General features: G+C 33.6%; 1 protein-coding gene and 1 pseudogene across 2 annotated transcripts; one reads left to right on the top strand and one right to left on the bottom strand.

The window, feature by feature from the left end:
• Positions 1 to 859: 859 nt before the first annotated feature.
• LOC133318432 (protein PHOX1) lies at positions 860 to 5,399 on the top strand. 2 transcript variants are annotated; one of them, XM_061520429.1, is made up of 2 exons: positions 860 to 3,097; positions 3,199 to 5,399. In XM_061520429.1, the coding sequence occupies exons 1-2, from the start codon at positions 1,042 to 1,044 to the stop codon at positions 3,333 to 3,335; spliced, it is 2,193 nt and encodes a 730-aa protein (XP_061376413.1). In that variant the 5' UTR covers positions 860 to 1,041; the 3' UTR covers positions 3,336 to 5,399. The 2 variants fall into 2 exon arrangements, with proteins under 2 accessions (XP_061376413.1, XP_061376412.1); XM_061520428.1 differs by having other exon boundaries at positions 860 to 3,124.
• Positions 5,400 to 9,482: 4,083 nt separating this feature from the next.
• On the bottom strand, positions 9,483 to 11,586 carry LOC133318445 (proteasome subunit beta type-2-A-like; annotated as a pseudogene).
• Between the last annotated feature and the right edge of the window lie 4,848 nt (positions 11,587 to 16,434).

Below are 16,434 nucleotides of genomic sequence, written 5' to 3'. Positions count from 1 at the left end.
CGTGGTACCTATGGGTATGGCCTCTTTTATAGTACTCCAAAGGTGGAAATGTGCTCTGAATATAACCCGTAATGAGAAAAATTAAAGCAGTGGATTATAATATATACATGATCTGTGATGCAATAGCTTGTATGTTACAAAATCTTTAATTCGTGATTTTTAATATGTAAGGTATGATCTAATTTATAAAATCTAAGTCCATCTCAACAGAGTACAGTGGAGAACAGAGCCCCTTTCTTCACCGTGGCTTATAATCTCATTGGTATAATATTTTTGAGTAAGGATATTCTAACTATCAAAAATTCTTACTACTAATTTACTATCTATCACATCACCATTGGATCAAAGAGAGAGAATTTTAAAAAGTTTTTGAAGATAGAGAAAATGTTAATCTAATGGGTGATTAGATATGTAGTAAGTTGGTAGTGAAAATTTTTGGTAGTGAGAATATCCCTCCTCAATATTTTTTTAGCAAATTAGTAAGCCTTTCTAAAACTTCAAAATTGATGATCTTATAGGTTGTTGCATGCATATTTAGAAAATATACTTGGTCAATCCGTATGGTGCCATTACTTGTATTACTGCCATCAAAAGGGCAACAACAAAAAAACGGACGGAATATCTCTATAGTCATGTGTTGGTCTCATTAAGGAGGAATCAAAAGGTAAAAAGATACGAGGAAAAAAGACAAAGAACAAAAGTCCACGTGTTAAAATCAAGTATACAAATAAACATTCAAAAGTGGGGCCAAACCTCCACATTCCACAGGCTTTTAGGTTGTGTTTTTCGGTTTTTCCCCTCAAAAAAAGCACCGACCCTTTAATTTTAGGCCACTCCGTTATTTCACACCACAACCCTTTCCATCCTCCTCCTCCTTTCGACGTTGACTTGAGGCAAAAGAAACCCTAGCAATATAACTGTATCATTACAAATTCTATATTTCTTCTCATTTCTCCAATTCATTTTTGGTCGCAAGATTGAATTTTCCTTCAAATCTCTGTTTTGATTTTTTTTTTCCTTTTTCGATCGATTCAGTGAACGATGGGGAAGCCCACGGGAAAAAAGAAGGATCCCGAAACTCCACGGGCGAACGGTAACAACAACAACAACAACAACAACAACAAGGCATTCGAGCGTGGTTCGTCGTCGAAAGCTTTCGACGAAGACACAGCGATGTTCATCAACATGTCACACGAGCTGAAAGAGGAAGGTAACAGGCTTTTTCAGAAGAAGGACCACGAAGGTGCTATGTTAAAGTACGAAAAAGCCCTCAAGCTCCTTCCCAAGAACCACATCGACGTTGCACACCTTCACACCAACATGGCCGTTTGTTACATGCAATTAGGGCTCGGCGAGTACCCTCGAGCCATCAACGAGTGCAACTTGGCTTTGCAAGTTTCCCCTCGTTATAGCAAGGCTCTCTTGAAGAGAGCCAAGTGCTACGAATCCTTGAATCGTTTGGATTTAGCTATGAGGGACGTTCGTGTTGTTCTTAACTCTGAACCCAACAATCTCACCGCTTTGGAGATTCTCGATAGTTTGAGAAGGACCATGGATGAGAAAGGGATCGTTGTGGATGAAACTGAGATTGCTTTGGCTACTATAGTTCAGCAGCAGCAGCAGCAGCAGCAGGAGCCTCCCGGTGCGCGGTTGCGAAAAGTGGTGAGGGAGAAGATGAGGAAGAAGAAGAAAGTTAATAGTAATGGTGGGGCTGAAGATAAGGGCAAGGTGGTTGTTGAGGAGAAGAAGGTGAATAATGGTGATGTTAAGGATAAGGGATTGGTGAAGAAAGAAGAGAAATTGGTAGTGAAACCTGTTAAGCAAGAAAAAGAGAAGGCTTTGACCAGGACGGTGAAGTTGATATATGGAGAGGATATAAGGTGGGCGCAGTTGCCTTTGAATTGTAGTATGAGGTTGGTGAGGGATGTGATAAGGGATCGGTTTCCGGGGTTAAAGGGTGTTCTTGTTAAGTATAGGGATCGAGAAGGTGATTTGGTTACTATAACTACTACTGCTGAACTGAGGTTGGCTGAAACTTGTCACGTGCTTGGCTCAATTCGGCTCTATGTTACACAAGTTAATCCGGATCAGGAGCCGGATTATGATGAGACAACGACAACCGGTGATGGCGAGGCACGAAGAGATGGCAGAAAACCGGCTGCTGGTGGTGGTGATGATGTCGAGAATGGGGCTGCTGCGGAAGGAGGCAGAGGTGCGGCTAACAGGATGACTACTGTGGAGGACTGGCTTGTCCAGTTTGCGAGGCTGTTTAAGAACCATGTTGGGTTTGATTCGGATTCATATCTAGATATTCATGAGGTTGGAATGAAGCTGTATTCGGCAGCAATGGAGGATGCAGTGACAGGTGATGCTGCACAAGAACTGTTTGAAATTGCTGCCGATAAGTTTCAAGAGATGGCAGCTTTGGCATTGTTTAATTGGGGAAGTGTTCACATGTCCAGGGCTAGGAAGCGGGTGTCCTTTCCAGAGGATGGGTCGAGAGAATCTTCTTTTGAGCATGTTAAGGCTGCATATGAGTGGGCTCAAAAGGAGTACATGAATGCAGAAATGAGATATGAAGAATCTGTGAGGATCAAACCCGACTTTTATGAAGGACTTCTGGCTCTTGGTTATCAGCAGTTTGAACAAGCAAAGCTCTGCTGGTGTTATTTAACTGCAAACAAGAAGGATTTAGAAATTGGCCATTCAGATGAGGTTCTACAGCTCTATAACAAGGCAGAGGACAGCATGGAGAAAGGCATGTTGATGTGGGAGGAAATCGAGGAGCAACGTTTGAATGGATTATCCAAATTAGATAAATATAAAGCTCAGTTAGAGAAAATGGGTTTGCATGGTCTTTTCAGGGATGTTTCTTCTGATGAAGCTGAAGAGCAGGCTGCAAAGATGAGGTTACAAATATATCTTTTATGGGGCACCTTATTGTATGAGCGTTCTGTTGTGGAATATAAGCTAGGCCTACCAACATGGGAGGAATGTTTGGAGGTTGCAGTTGAAAAGTTTGAACTAGCTGGAGCTTCTTCAACTGACATTGGTGTCATGATAAAGAACCATTGTTCTAATGAGACAGCAATGGAAGGTAAAGGATGGGAAAATATGATCCATCGTGTGTGTTTCTCAGATTCCTTTTTGAGTTTCAAATATTTCAGGGAACTAACAGACCAATTTTCATAATCACAGGGTTCAAAATTGATGAGATAGTGCAAGCGTGGAATGAGATGTATGATGGGTGGCAGTTTGATGTTCCATCATTTCGACTTGAACCATTGTTTCGTCGGCGTATTCCAAAACTCCATTACATCTTGGAGCAATTTTAAGTTTTCTTCTTCAGTTTGTTATTCTTTATAGAGGCAAAATTAATGCTTCTATTTTCTTTGTTAATATTTTTGAAGGCTTCTTCATTTCATCCCAAGACAGGTAAGTAAGACTATGCTTCTACTACAGTTTTTGTTTGCATGTTCCTATAGCAGAATATCTTTCAAATTGTTCTTGAAAATTTAGGGAGATATCGTAGCATCTGAAAGTTTTAAAAGCTTATACCTTTCACTGAAATTGTGTTTTCATGAACAATGGAATGCTATACCAAGTGTTTTTCTGTTGCTAAGAAAATTAAGTGTATCTTTCGGGTTTATGACAGGAATTATCTTTTCTGTTGTTAGGTTCTCAAAGTTGAGACTGAAATCCTAATTTCTGTATTTGGAATACTAATAGAGAGATTATTTCAGAATATTTTTACTCATGGTAGAAAAGATAGTAAAATTTTTGGAATCTTTTACTTCCACAATTATAGGTGTATATGCTTGATCTATGTCCTATAATAACTATGATTGGCTGAATAATTATAATTAATTGATAAGCATGTTTCGTGGAATCACAAGTTGATGCTTGTCTTTAGTACCGTCCAAGGTGTTTTCTGTGGTTTGGTAGAAGCAACAAGTTATTGACAACTGATTAGGCTTTAGACTAGTCAGGTTTGTAAGGCATTCTCAGTTATATTTATGGGAAAAGGATTCCCCCGTTCAAATTTGTATTGATTTTTTCATTTTCTGGGGAGATTATGTGAGAAATAGGTCTAATGTAAAGATTTAGGGAAAGTATTAAAATGAAAGGCTTCTGGCCTTTGTGGAAAGGTATTAATCCTTCCTATCAAAAACATTTTGGGGATTGAATGACATTGTCAATGGCCTTTGGTATGATGTCCATATAAAAGAAAGAAACAGAGAATATCAATCACAAAGCAGAGACCAATAAGGAAAAGAAGGCAAAAACTAGTAGATTTAATGTGCTGAAGCAGTGCTGCCAAACCCGGTGATTTATTGGAGATCGCTTTTTAATCAACCCTCTTATTTCAGTAAATATAGTTCTAGGAGATATTATACTACTTAAGTGTATGGCAATTCAGTAAGTTATTATAAACTTGTTTAATAATTTAGAATCCAACTTAACAGTCAATTCAGCTAATTTATTCAAGGGGTGTCATGTGTACTTCAACTTACAGTAGATCTTCGGGATGCCCTTTCATACTTTTTGCATTTTTAATGGGATTGATGAAGTATGATGGTTTGAATTACTGTTGTTGATATCATGATTTATGATGATGATGGTTACTGGCTTTCCTGAATGTCTGGCTCCTACAGATAGTTTCCAAGACAAGATTTAACCCTCTTCTCAGCTTCCCTTCCCGTAAGAAACTGTTGGTTTTTTGCATTAGGCTGGGATTGAAACCTGTTGGCTTAAAATGGCATAAATCATATGATAATTTGCTGTGTTCATTGTTGGTTTACATAAGATTAATGGATTGACTAACTAGTAACTTTAGAGAACAACTTTATACTTTATCTTCCTTTCAGTATATTCAATATTTCTCTATCTTAAACTTTTGGCTGTTCTATTTTATATAGATCAAATTTGTTTTATCTTTTAATTAAATTGTAAAATTTTATCAATGATGACATCTATGTGGTTGGCCTGAATGAATTTATTTGCCTTTTGGTTGCAGGAATTTTTTCTCCATACTGTTACTCATTGATGGATGCGACGATTGGATTACTTTTTCGATGTCAGTTTTGTATTAGGTTGGGATATTAGGCAAGAAAGCCTGGTTATATTATTTGTTTTATGTTAGAGGGGATATATGCTTTGAGGGTGTCATTCTTTACAGTTGTAATATCAGTATATGATTCCATTTGTTGGTTTGAGGTCGTGATTGTTTGGGTTGATTTGTTTAGTTTGCAAAAACAATAAAAAAATAATTCTGCCCGTTAGCTGGGGTTTGATGATATTTATTTTGTCAAATTTGTCATTTGTAACATTGTATGGGTGTTATGCAGCACATTATACATTTTCATCATATATTCTCTCGTAAATGTCATATATATTTCACCCGCTTCATGTTTGAATAACAATTTGGTGTGGCTCATCTTCGTTCTCTTCTTGAATTGCTCATATTTCTCTCGTTTCCTTGGTTATTTAAGCTGGTATAGTTCTTCAGATTTGTAGATATCAGTGTTAATCAAAATTAGTTTTGCATTTATTGATTAAGATTTGTTGATATTAGTGTAAATCAAAATTAGTTTTGCAGAATGAATATTTTATTAAAAAAATTCAAAAAGAAGTTGGAAATTTATGTAATATAAATCATGCTAATAATTTTTTTTGGTTAGCTGGACTTGTACCTGTGAATTTATTTAAAAAATAAAATAAATTTTTTACTGCTTGGTAATTTTCTATAATTTATAAAGTATTACTTGAATTAATCGTACAAGATATTAACTCGTTCTATCAAATATTTTGAATATCAATTTGGTGTTTTATAATATAAAATAGGGTTTGTTTTTTCTGATGTTACTTTAGATAACTTTATCTAATGTTTATCAAAACGACGTTGTTTTGGGACGGAAATCATGGTATTTTTGTAATTTTAATTTATTTCAAGGTTATAATAGTCTTTATCACTCTAATTTTTTAATTTTTCAACCTCAAAACGACGTCGTTTCGATGAACATTAGATAAAGTTATCTAAAGTAACATCAGAAACTTTTTTCCCTATAAAATAAGCATCAACTTAAAGATTAAATTAATCTCTTTGAAATAGAAGGTACATTGGAGGGCTTTCATTCCCGGGGAGCAAATATTTGCTTTAGTCAAGATTTGAACTTTTGATCAAAATAAATCATTCAACTTTCAATTGTTAACTAAGGGCATAAAAATTTATTTATTGTAATTTAATTAAATAATTACGTAAATATGACAGTTTGGGGAATATTTACGCATCTATTGCACACTATGACGTCCCATTGGGATGTCTCTCATGAAGGGGAAGACGCCCAAATGGGGTGTCTCTCATGAGGTGGCGACACGTGTCACTTGTTTTTTCAAAAAAAAAAAATTAATTTAATCATAAAACTTCTAAAGGCCATAACTTTTGACTCGAGTATCCAAATCATGTAATTCTTTTTTTGATTTCACATAACTTTTCGAGATCTACGCAATGACATCTCATTTGACATATTTTATTTCTCACAAATACAATTTTAATTTGCAAGAATGGTATTATAAGAGCGGTTAAACCCAGAAGCCTCTGAGTTCTGGATTTGTGATTTAATATAAAAAAATAAATAAAAATTTTGATTTGTGATTTAAATTTTTTTTATAATAATTTTCTTTATTATAACAAAATTTTGGTTTGTGATTTAAATTCAAAATAAAAAAAAATTATTATTTATAAGGAAAACAAAATAAAGATTTGATTTGTGATTTAAACTAAAAAATCAATTTGAAAAATCTGTAGAAATAAAGAAAATAATTAAATAAATATTCTAAATTTCTAAGGAAGAAGGATATTATTTTTAAAATTAATCATTAATGCTATAAGCTTCTGGGTAGGGGTGTTCATCAACCGATCCAAACCGATTCAAACCGCGGTGACCGAACCGAAAAATCGATAACCGAATAAACCGAAAATCGAAAAACCAAAAACCGATTAAAAACCGCAAATTTTAATTGGATTGGATCGATTTTTGGATGGGTTGATGAAAATCGATCCAATCCAAACCAATCCAATGTATTAATTTCCCTCTACCTACTTGGGTATTTCCCTAATCATAGCCTAAAAATTTCTAAACCCAAGACTCATTAACCCATCAACTAAACCCAAGAAAAAATCTAGTCATATCTCATCAACAAAATTTTATCTTTGTTGAGCTTCATATCTCATTGCTAAAATTAAAAAAATTATATTATAGTTTACTAATGTTTTTGTATTTCAAAAAAAAAAAATTACAAAGCCAATATATACAAAAGATGTTCTTTGCAAATTTTAGGATTTTCAAAAAACCGAAAATCGATCCAATCCAAACCGAAAAAAATTGGATTGGATCGGATCGGATTTGAAAAAAAATAAAAACCGAATGGATGATTATATGATCAAACCGAAGGGATTGGATCAGATGATTTTTGCTTCCAAAACCGATCCAATCTAGACCGCGAACACCCCTACTTCTGGGTTATTATTCGTGGTCTGAGATTAATGATGGCTTATGAATGTTTTTCAAAAATAAAATTACCTAAATTAGGCGTGATTTCCTCTTGATTGAAACCCAATTTAGACGTGATTGGTGATGTGTTAGGTTTTGACAAGTGTTTGACACGTGTCACATTTTTAAACTCAGAAGCCTCTGAGTTCTGCGTTTGTGATTTAATACAAAAAATAAATCAAGATTTGATGTGTGATTTATATTAAAAATTTTTTTTTTTTATTTTTATTATAAAAAAATTTGGTTTGTGATTTAAACTAAAAGTAACAATTATTATTAATAAGGAAAATAAAATAAAGATTTGATTTGTGATTTAAATTCAAAAATCAATTTGAAAAATCTGTATTAATAAAGGAAATAATTAAATAAATATTCTAAATATCTAAGGAAGAAAAAATTACCTGATTTAAATTTAAATTATGTTGGTGAGAAATAAAATATATCAAATGACATATCATTGCGTAGATCTCGAAAAGTTATGTGGAATAAAAAAAATTACCTGATTTGGATACTCGAGTCAAAAGTTATGGCTTTTAGAAGTTTTATGATTAAATTAATTTTTTTTTTTGTAAAACAAGTGACACGTGTCACCACCTCGTGAGAGACGCCCCATTTGACCGTCTTCCCCTTCATAAGAGACGCTCAGTGGGGTTTCACAGTGTGCAATAGATGCATAAATATTTCCCATGTCATATTTAAGTAATTATTTAATTAAATTACAATAAATAAATTTTTTTCCCGTTAACTAAGCTATCCTTAGAGTTAATAAGGCTTATTTTAAAAGGTGAAGTTATTGGCATTTTTTAGTGTCTATTCATTTTTTTAGGGCATGTTTGGTGCATAGTATAGTATAAGACCTGATAGTATAAGGCTTGATAGTATAAGACCTGATTGTATAAGACCTGATTAAATTTTAATACTATACAATGTTTGGCATGACATTGTATAAGATAATGTATTGTATAAAATAATACTATCCAGTGTTTGGTAATGCAATGTATAGTACCAGATAGGATAAAAATAAATATTTTTGACAAAAATACCCTTTAAAAAAAAATTATATAATTCTTTCAAACATGTCATATGATATTAATTTATATAAAAATCTATTGATCATTATGTCCAAAAAATAAAATAATTTTTATAGAAATAAATTTTTTCCATATTTTAAAAAAAGTTGATTCTATTTTATAAACATTTCATACCTTTAGTTGAACTTTGGGATTCCAGCCGTGGGTTTATCGTGAATGATACTTGTATAATCAAAGTTGAGTTTTCGGTCAGAAGATGAAAAACAAGTAGATCAAGCTGTTAGCAAAATTGATGTTAGAGCAGATTCTCCACGAGTTTGTGCTGAGCGAATAGAGAGTAGTGATAATACTTTAAACGAGGAAATATACTCGGCCTCATATGGTGAGCTCATAGATTTTAGGGTTTAGCAAAAATTTGAGACCCAAATATCTCAGGTATGATTCAAAATATCTCAAACATTTTATAAACATTTGAGACCCAAATATCATGGTTTTCATCTGAAATCTTCATTCTATTTTCTTTGTCATTGTCTACCATTAATTAAGCTAAAATAAGGTAGCTTCTTTTTCACATGGCCATCACAAGAATAACCATATTGCCATGTTGGCTTACACAACAATGATGAGATATGAAATAGTGAAGACACACTCCTAAACAGCACTCCTCCCTCTTTCCTCAAATGTTATTCACAAATTTCCAAAATCCCCACCTTGAGGTATATTAAAATCAAGCCTACCTCATACATTGCCACAAATTCATTTTATAATAAAACTAATCATACATATTAATTCAACACAATAGACAATAGTAGCAAGAGGAAGTGAAAATAAAAATGTAGAAAGAGAAAAGCATAGGCAAATGGCATGAAGTCCAACCAAAATAAGAAACAGAGTTAACTCAAGCTGGAGGAGTAGGAGTATCCTTGACTGATTCTCGCTATGCATACTCTCTTGCACCATCCTTGTCAACTATCTTGATAACAAATTTTGGTGGTGCCACAACCAACCTCAATCTTATTTCCATAATGCTTTTATCAATGAGATCAATTGCTTCTTCCATTGATATTCCACTATGGCAGTGTCTGTCCATCATTGACAGTAAAAAATAGGAGCCATAATCAAAAGCTCCCTTTTCAAGCTTGCAAAGTGTTGCAATGTAGTCAATATAGTATAGTGAAGGGCTTGTCTCTCTGTCATAACCAGCAAGAAGGATGTTCACAGAGTATGGGTTCTAAAGAAAACCAAATTCACATATAAATAAACTCATTATCCAAAATCATGAAGCAAAATGGCTAATGAATTACAAATAGTCAAATACACATATATATATATATATATATATATATATATATATATATATATATATATATATATATATATGAGCATGTTAATAGCTTGATCTATCAAATCTTTTGATTTTTTTCCGCAACCTCTATGGTTCAGTATCAGGATAGGTAGGGGTGTTAAGTCATCTGTGGTGGAGAAATTTTCTTTTGCAGATAACAAAGATTCCAACACTGACAGCAAATGAAATAAAAGAAAGAACAGGAACTCCTATCATGAGAATTTTTATAAATTAAAATGAATTACAGAATCTTATAGCTCATAGCAGTGGCATATATATTGAGACAATTAAGAAGGAAATATTTGAATATACCCAAAATGCCAGTTAGGGTTTCCAAAAATTTAAAGCATTGAATCACAACTCTAAAATGAAAAAAAGGGGAAATGGATACCTTGCGGAGAGTAGTCGGAGCTCGTTAGAAGAAAAATTAGCAGCAGTGGCAGCAGTCAAAGGGATCCCATTACGGAACTGATAGAGAGCCATGTTCTTCTGTATATAAACCGAAAATTGAACCTACATGCGACGGCGTAATCAATATTCATATAAAGATAAAGATATGAGGAAAGGTGAAGGTGGAAGTAGGACTACGAGGGAAGAAGAAATGAGGAAGAAGAAGAAAATGGTTACTTGGGTTAAAATCGGGAAGAGAAAGATGAGAATGTATTAACTAATACATCAATTCCTTATCAAGGCTTATCCCACCTCCTTAGACCTGATAAGCTTATCCATCATTTTAATGTATAAGGAAATTCTGATGTATAAGCTTATACTATACGATGGTCACACCAAACAACTGAAAATGTCATAACGTATAGTATAAACTTATACTACCATGCCTTATACGTCACACCAAATAGGCCCTTACTGACAACTCATTGTAATATTTTAAATTTATCCATATGCTATCTTTTTATTAAATTTTAATTTTAATTCAACATATTATCTTTTATTTAAGTCAGTTTCCTAATCACTTTAAATTTTAATATTTTTTGAGTTACGTGTTCGAATAAAAAAAACTTTTTATAAAAAAATGTTAGGACAATGTTACGGGCTTTTTGATCCTTTTATCCCTTATTAAATAAAAAATAATCATTTTATCCCTGTTCCAAAACTATACTTCATTTTGCCCCTCTTTAATCGATTACATAAAACATTTATTCGACTAAGTGTAAAAAAAAATATATTAATCGATTAAAAACCTTTTTTAATCGATTAAATATCGATTTCTTCAAGAAAATTGCAGAGGAAGAACGCTTGCAACTCACGAGCTAACTATTCCTGTCTATGATGACCGTAGCTCATGCTCGTGTTAATCTTTAGATGGAAAATTGTGTATTCTTATAGTAATACATTCAGCGTTTAAAGAATTAGCCAATATGGAAGCAATAGTATCCTCAAAAATTTTAACAAAATTTTCCATAGCTAATGAATCAATTGCTGCTAATGCTGCCTGAAGCCATAAATGAGCATCATATTTGGAATTAGCCAATATGGAAGCAATAGTATCCTCAAGCTGATCTGTAGCGTCCAATAATGTCTCCTTGCAATCAGCCAGACCCTGTTGAATTGCAGGGTCCAAATCAGGGTTATCAATCATGCTCTTCGCATCAGTTAGTATGCTTGAGGCATTTGCTGCTACCTCCCTCAGTGATATCATTGCTAGGTCTTGTAGATTCACTCTTGGACTAATGATTGGGTCCGAAGAAAGGACACCCCCGTTGATGTTTGTTGACATACCTCGTTAATTAGGTCTTTTCCTCTGTTTTCATGTGCAACACTTTGGTGATGCACTAAAATGAGGCAGATAGCCAAGAGCAACAAGTATTTTGTAATGGTTTCCATTTTCTTTTCTTGTGTGTTGTTGTTGTCTTTATGAAGTTGTCGGTGGTGGGTTCTTCCTCTGCAATTTTCTTGAAGAAATCGATATTTAATCGATTAAAAAAGGTTTTTAATCGATTAATATATTTTATTTACACTTAGTCGATTAAATTTTTTATGTAATCGATTAAAGATGGGTAAAATGAGGTATAGTTTTGGAACAGGGACAAAATGGTTATTTTTTATTTAATAAGGGATAAAAGGGTCAAAAAGCCCAATGTTACGAATAAATATTTAATTTTATTAGTTTTTAATTAGTTTTTTTTCCTTCAATTTATCAGTTTATCAATGTGAGTTTCTGTTTGTCAAGTTTTATTTTTAACTTATTTTTTTCATATAAGAAGAAATTTAGTTAAATATAATTTTATAAAAGTTTTTGTTATATTTTTTTATTATAATGAGTACAAAAAGTAAAAGGTAAAGCTCTCGAGAGAATTTTTTTTTTGAGATATACACTAGTTTTTTTAGAGTTTTCACATTTATTTTTTAATTTTATCATTATTTAAATTTATATTTATTAATTTTATTCTCTATCCCAAATTTATAGACATAATAACAAATTATTTCATCTTCTTTCATTCAAAACCATCGGAACAACTTTATATAATCATCAAAGACTTTTAACTTTATTTATAGAAATGTAAATTGTTAAAATAAATAACCATAAAATAAATTTAAACGTCGGGACCGATTAAGGAAAGGAGAAAAAATAAAAATAAATAATAAATAACACTTTCATGAAGTTTATATTTTAGAAAAAAGAGTTATCCCTGTGGAACCAACGCACTCTACGTAAAGAATATAAAGGTTAAACGATTTTGATGATAACAAATAAGCATGGAAAGAAAGCTTCAAAGTGAAACCATAAAAAAAAAGTCTAAACAAGATCAAGACTTAAGCTTCAAGAGAAGTCTCTAAGTCCAAGCAATCTCAAAGTAACATATCATAGGACTTTGGATTATTTGAAAGGATAATCGATTCCTTACGTGAATGAAGCTCAAAATATTTTTAAATACATGCATTAAATCACCGTTTGACATTCAAATACATTCCTAGCATGAAAATATATTTCTCAATGTTTATCAAATGTTTAAAAAATATTTGAAACTGACTTAGATCAAGAGAAAACCTTTTTGAAGTGAAATCCAACCTTTCAACAGGTTGGTAATCGATTACCTTTCATGGTAATTGATTACTCACACAGTGGTAATCGATTACCTACTGTGTAGAAGACAAAATAACGGCTATAAAACAGTTAGTTTATGAAAATGAGTGGAAAAACACCCACGGGGACCCTCTATAAATAGAGATTAATGTTCCCCTTGATGTGACACACTTCTTGATCATTATTACTCATTTATTATCATACTACTTGCATTATTCTTGTCTTCTTAATCATAAATTCTCTTTGAGCTTCATTCTTGTGAGAGTGTCAACAACCATTGTTCTTCAACTTGTATTATTTGTACTTTGAGAGTACTTAGCCATTGTTAAACACCTCCATTTGATTTCTTGAATAGTTAGGGGAGTGACCCCTATACACTAGAGAGGTCACCAAATTTCTATGAAAATTTGGAGTGAAAAATTGTAAGGCATCAAGAGCCCGAAGTCTTGAAAGGTTGTAGTGATTTGTCAAGCACCCTCAAGCTTGATAGTTAGTGAAAAGAACTGATCGAGCGACTTCAGTCTGGACGTAGGTCACGGTGGTAGTGACCGAACCATGATACATCTAGTTTGCAATTTCTCTAACCTTAACCTCTTTACTTAATTATTGAAATTGCATTTTTAGATTGTCTTTATCTATTCGCTTGCTTACTTTATTGATCACTACACTTGCTCTCACACTTAGATTTTTTCTTATTAAATTACTTTATTGAAGAAATAATCTTTAAAATATCAAAGGAGGCACTTTGCGAAAAGATTTTGTAAAACTCAATTTGTAACACCCCATATATATCCGGTAATGTTAGCACACTATCGTATTAAGTTGCGTTTAATTAAAAATGTGGAATATCTTTTTCTTCTCAATTATGATGTCATTATCATTACCAACTTGCTTATTATTCAATTAATAAAACATCGCCTGTATGTAATTGCAATAAAACAGCTATCTGAAATACCTCATTAAATAAATAACATAAGATGGATCTCTAGTCACGGAACTACAACAAGGTAGACCGGACCATCTAACATTTTATACAACTCCAAATAAAGTACTAACAACATAGTGACATGGACAACATCCCATGCTCACCCGAATAAGGCAACAAAGTCCAACATCAGTCTCAACTCAAAACAAAACATAAAGAGCATAAACATAAACAACATCTAATCCAGTCATGCTAGCATAAAGCAGTAATAACATAATCAGCTAAGCTCCGGCCTCCTGCCGCCTGAGGCATCGACCCCCATACTACCTGGTCCTGAAATAAGCATTTCCCAAACGTGGGGTAAGATCTCTAAACTAGAAATCTCAGTAAGACAGTGAGTCCTCAAGGATCTTCCACCCCAAGCTCACTTACATGTGCAATATAAGTTCAAAAGCAGTTTATCATCATCCGTTCTAAATCAGTGCAATGCAGCAGATAATCATGTCATGTGTGTCAAATACTATTCTACTGGCCAGAGATATGCAGGATTTATGTACGTCTAAATCCTGCCATGTGCAAGTGCTACTTGCATCCACCCCGGACCACCGTATTGTATGGCGTCACATACTCAGACTTCCCGTCAAGATGGAACAACACATACATATTAAAAGCCATTACACATAAAGCTCAACAACAATTCATATATATAAAAGCATGAAACACAACATGCATATAACCATACTCCCGTGGGACATGGTGGAACCATAACATGGCTAAACCGAGGACACGAAAGCTTACCTCTCAAGCTATCCGTCCAAACCAAGAGTCCACACTGGCCCAAGGTCACCAAACAGCACAATCACAGTCTGTTTATAACAGAATATCATCAATAACCATACTTGATTGCTTAATCATTTTCAATACTGCATTTTCATCTCTTTATGAAATATTCTAATATTTTAATATGTTAAACTAGACATCTCCAGCTTTACAACAACATATTATACGCCTCAATCGGAGTTGTATAACTCCGGTTATGTTTTACGCAAAGTGACTGTTGTAACCGGAATTTCCAGTAACCAAAACGCGACTTCAAAATGACACTGTGATCAAACCACTTATTCAATGGCTACTAAATTTTACAGAGTTGTAGACCTATGTGTTAGATTTACATAGGTCCAAACCTCACTCAATTTGGAGCTCTGTAGCTTGAGATATCGCAATTTTACTAAACTAGGTCGTTGCTGTCACATTTGCACTAGGTAATCGATTACCATACAGGGGGTAATCGATTATCACCTGTGCAGAAACGCGAAAATGCAGATTTTTCTGCATAATCCGAGCTCCAATGGCCTCCCAAGGTTCCCAAGTCCGATTTTTCGTCAAAACAGATATTCATTTACACTTATTAGCCTTAGATTAACAACATTTAACATGATTAATCAAAGTTACCTTTTTTCATGGCATAAACAAGCTATTTTCAAGAAATTTCAAAGGGAATGTTCAAGGTATACCTATGGGGTCCTTGAACTCAGAAAAAAGAAGAGTCTTTAATGCTCAATGAAGTGCCCCAAGCCTTTGCCTTAGTGGTGCACGAAAATCACCACACAAAGGTAAGTTCTTTCCCTCCAAAGCTTGGTTCTTTAAGCTCCAATGGAGGTGAAATGCACTCACACTCCCACAACCAAGGAGGTAGCCCCCAACACTCAGAAAAACAGCACCTTGAGCTCACAAGAACACTCTCCCCACTTTCCCAAAGCTTGTCAAAAGCTCACCCAATGATGGAGAAAGGCTTTTCAAGAAGAAAATGTGGAGTCTTTGGCTTAAAAATGAAGAAAAGCTCCAACTTTGCAATGGAGAAGAAGGTGGCAGCCAAGGGAAATCAGAAACTCACGTAGGAAGGCTTCAAATTCTAACCTAGAAGTGTGTGCCCCTTGTATTTATAGGTGCGTTTAAGTTAATCGCGCAGTATTAACGTTAATAGCTACGCTTATCATTTTAATCCCAAACTTTGGAATCTGAAACTACTCAATTTTACAAGAATTATCATATTTTTCTTATAATTTTCGGAGCACCTTTCTGGTATGCGATTTTCCATAGTCGGTATCAGTTCAGACACCAATTCTCATTATTTTAACTTGAAATTCGTTTTACAAGTCCTATATATTATTCTCATAATATATAATCACTTTTCATAATTTTCCGAGATACTTTTTAGGTACACATTTATACCGACTAGCAGAACTGGTATCTGCACTTTTCTTCCGAAAAACGACTTTCAGCATTATTACTCACTAATTATAATTATTAAAGCCTCATGATATCTATTAGGGTCAATTATGGAATCATTTTCTAATTTCACATAATTAATTAATTAACTTCTTTAATTAACGGTGCAGATTCTTACACAATTCACCCCCCTCTTGAGTATTGTAGCCACTTGTCCAACAATCCCCACCCTTAGTATTTACTTTTACTTTTCTTATTATCAAGTTTTCTCACACTAAAATTTCTTTCTTTTTCTCTCCCTCTTTCTT

This window comes from Gastrolobium bilobum, unplaced genomic scaffold (genome assembly GCF_033153095.1).
Source record: "Gastrolobium bilobum isolate Gb01-03AN ecotype WA unplaced genomic scaffold, APGP_CSIRO_Gbil_v1 utg14936, whole genome shotgun sequence".
Taxonomy (NCBI): domain Eukaryota; kingdom Viridiplantae; phylum Streptophyta; class Magnoliopsida; order Fabales; family Fabaceae; genus Gastrolobium; species Gastrolobium bilobum.
The sequence above is the reverse complement of the archived record's forward strand: the minus strand, read 5'-3'. Positions and strand labels throughout refer to the sequence as shown.

Coding starts and splice junctions, on each gene's coding strand:
- LOC133318432 (XM_061520428.1), top strand. CDS start 1,042: ATGGGGAAGCCCACGGGAAAAAAGAAGGATCCCGAAACTCCACGGGCG. Junction 3,125..3,198: donor ATGGGAAAATATGATCCATC/GTGTGTGTTTCT, acceptor TCATAATCACAG/GGTTCAAAATTGATGAGATA.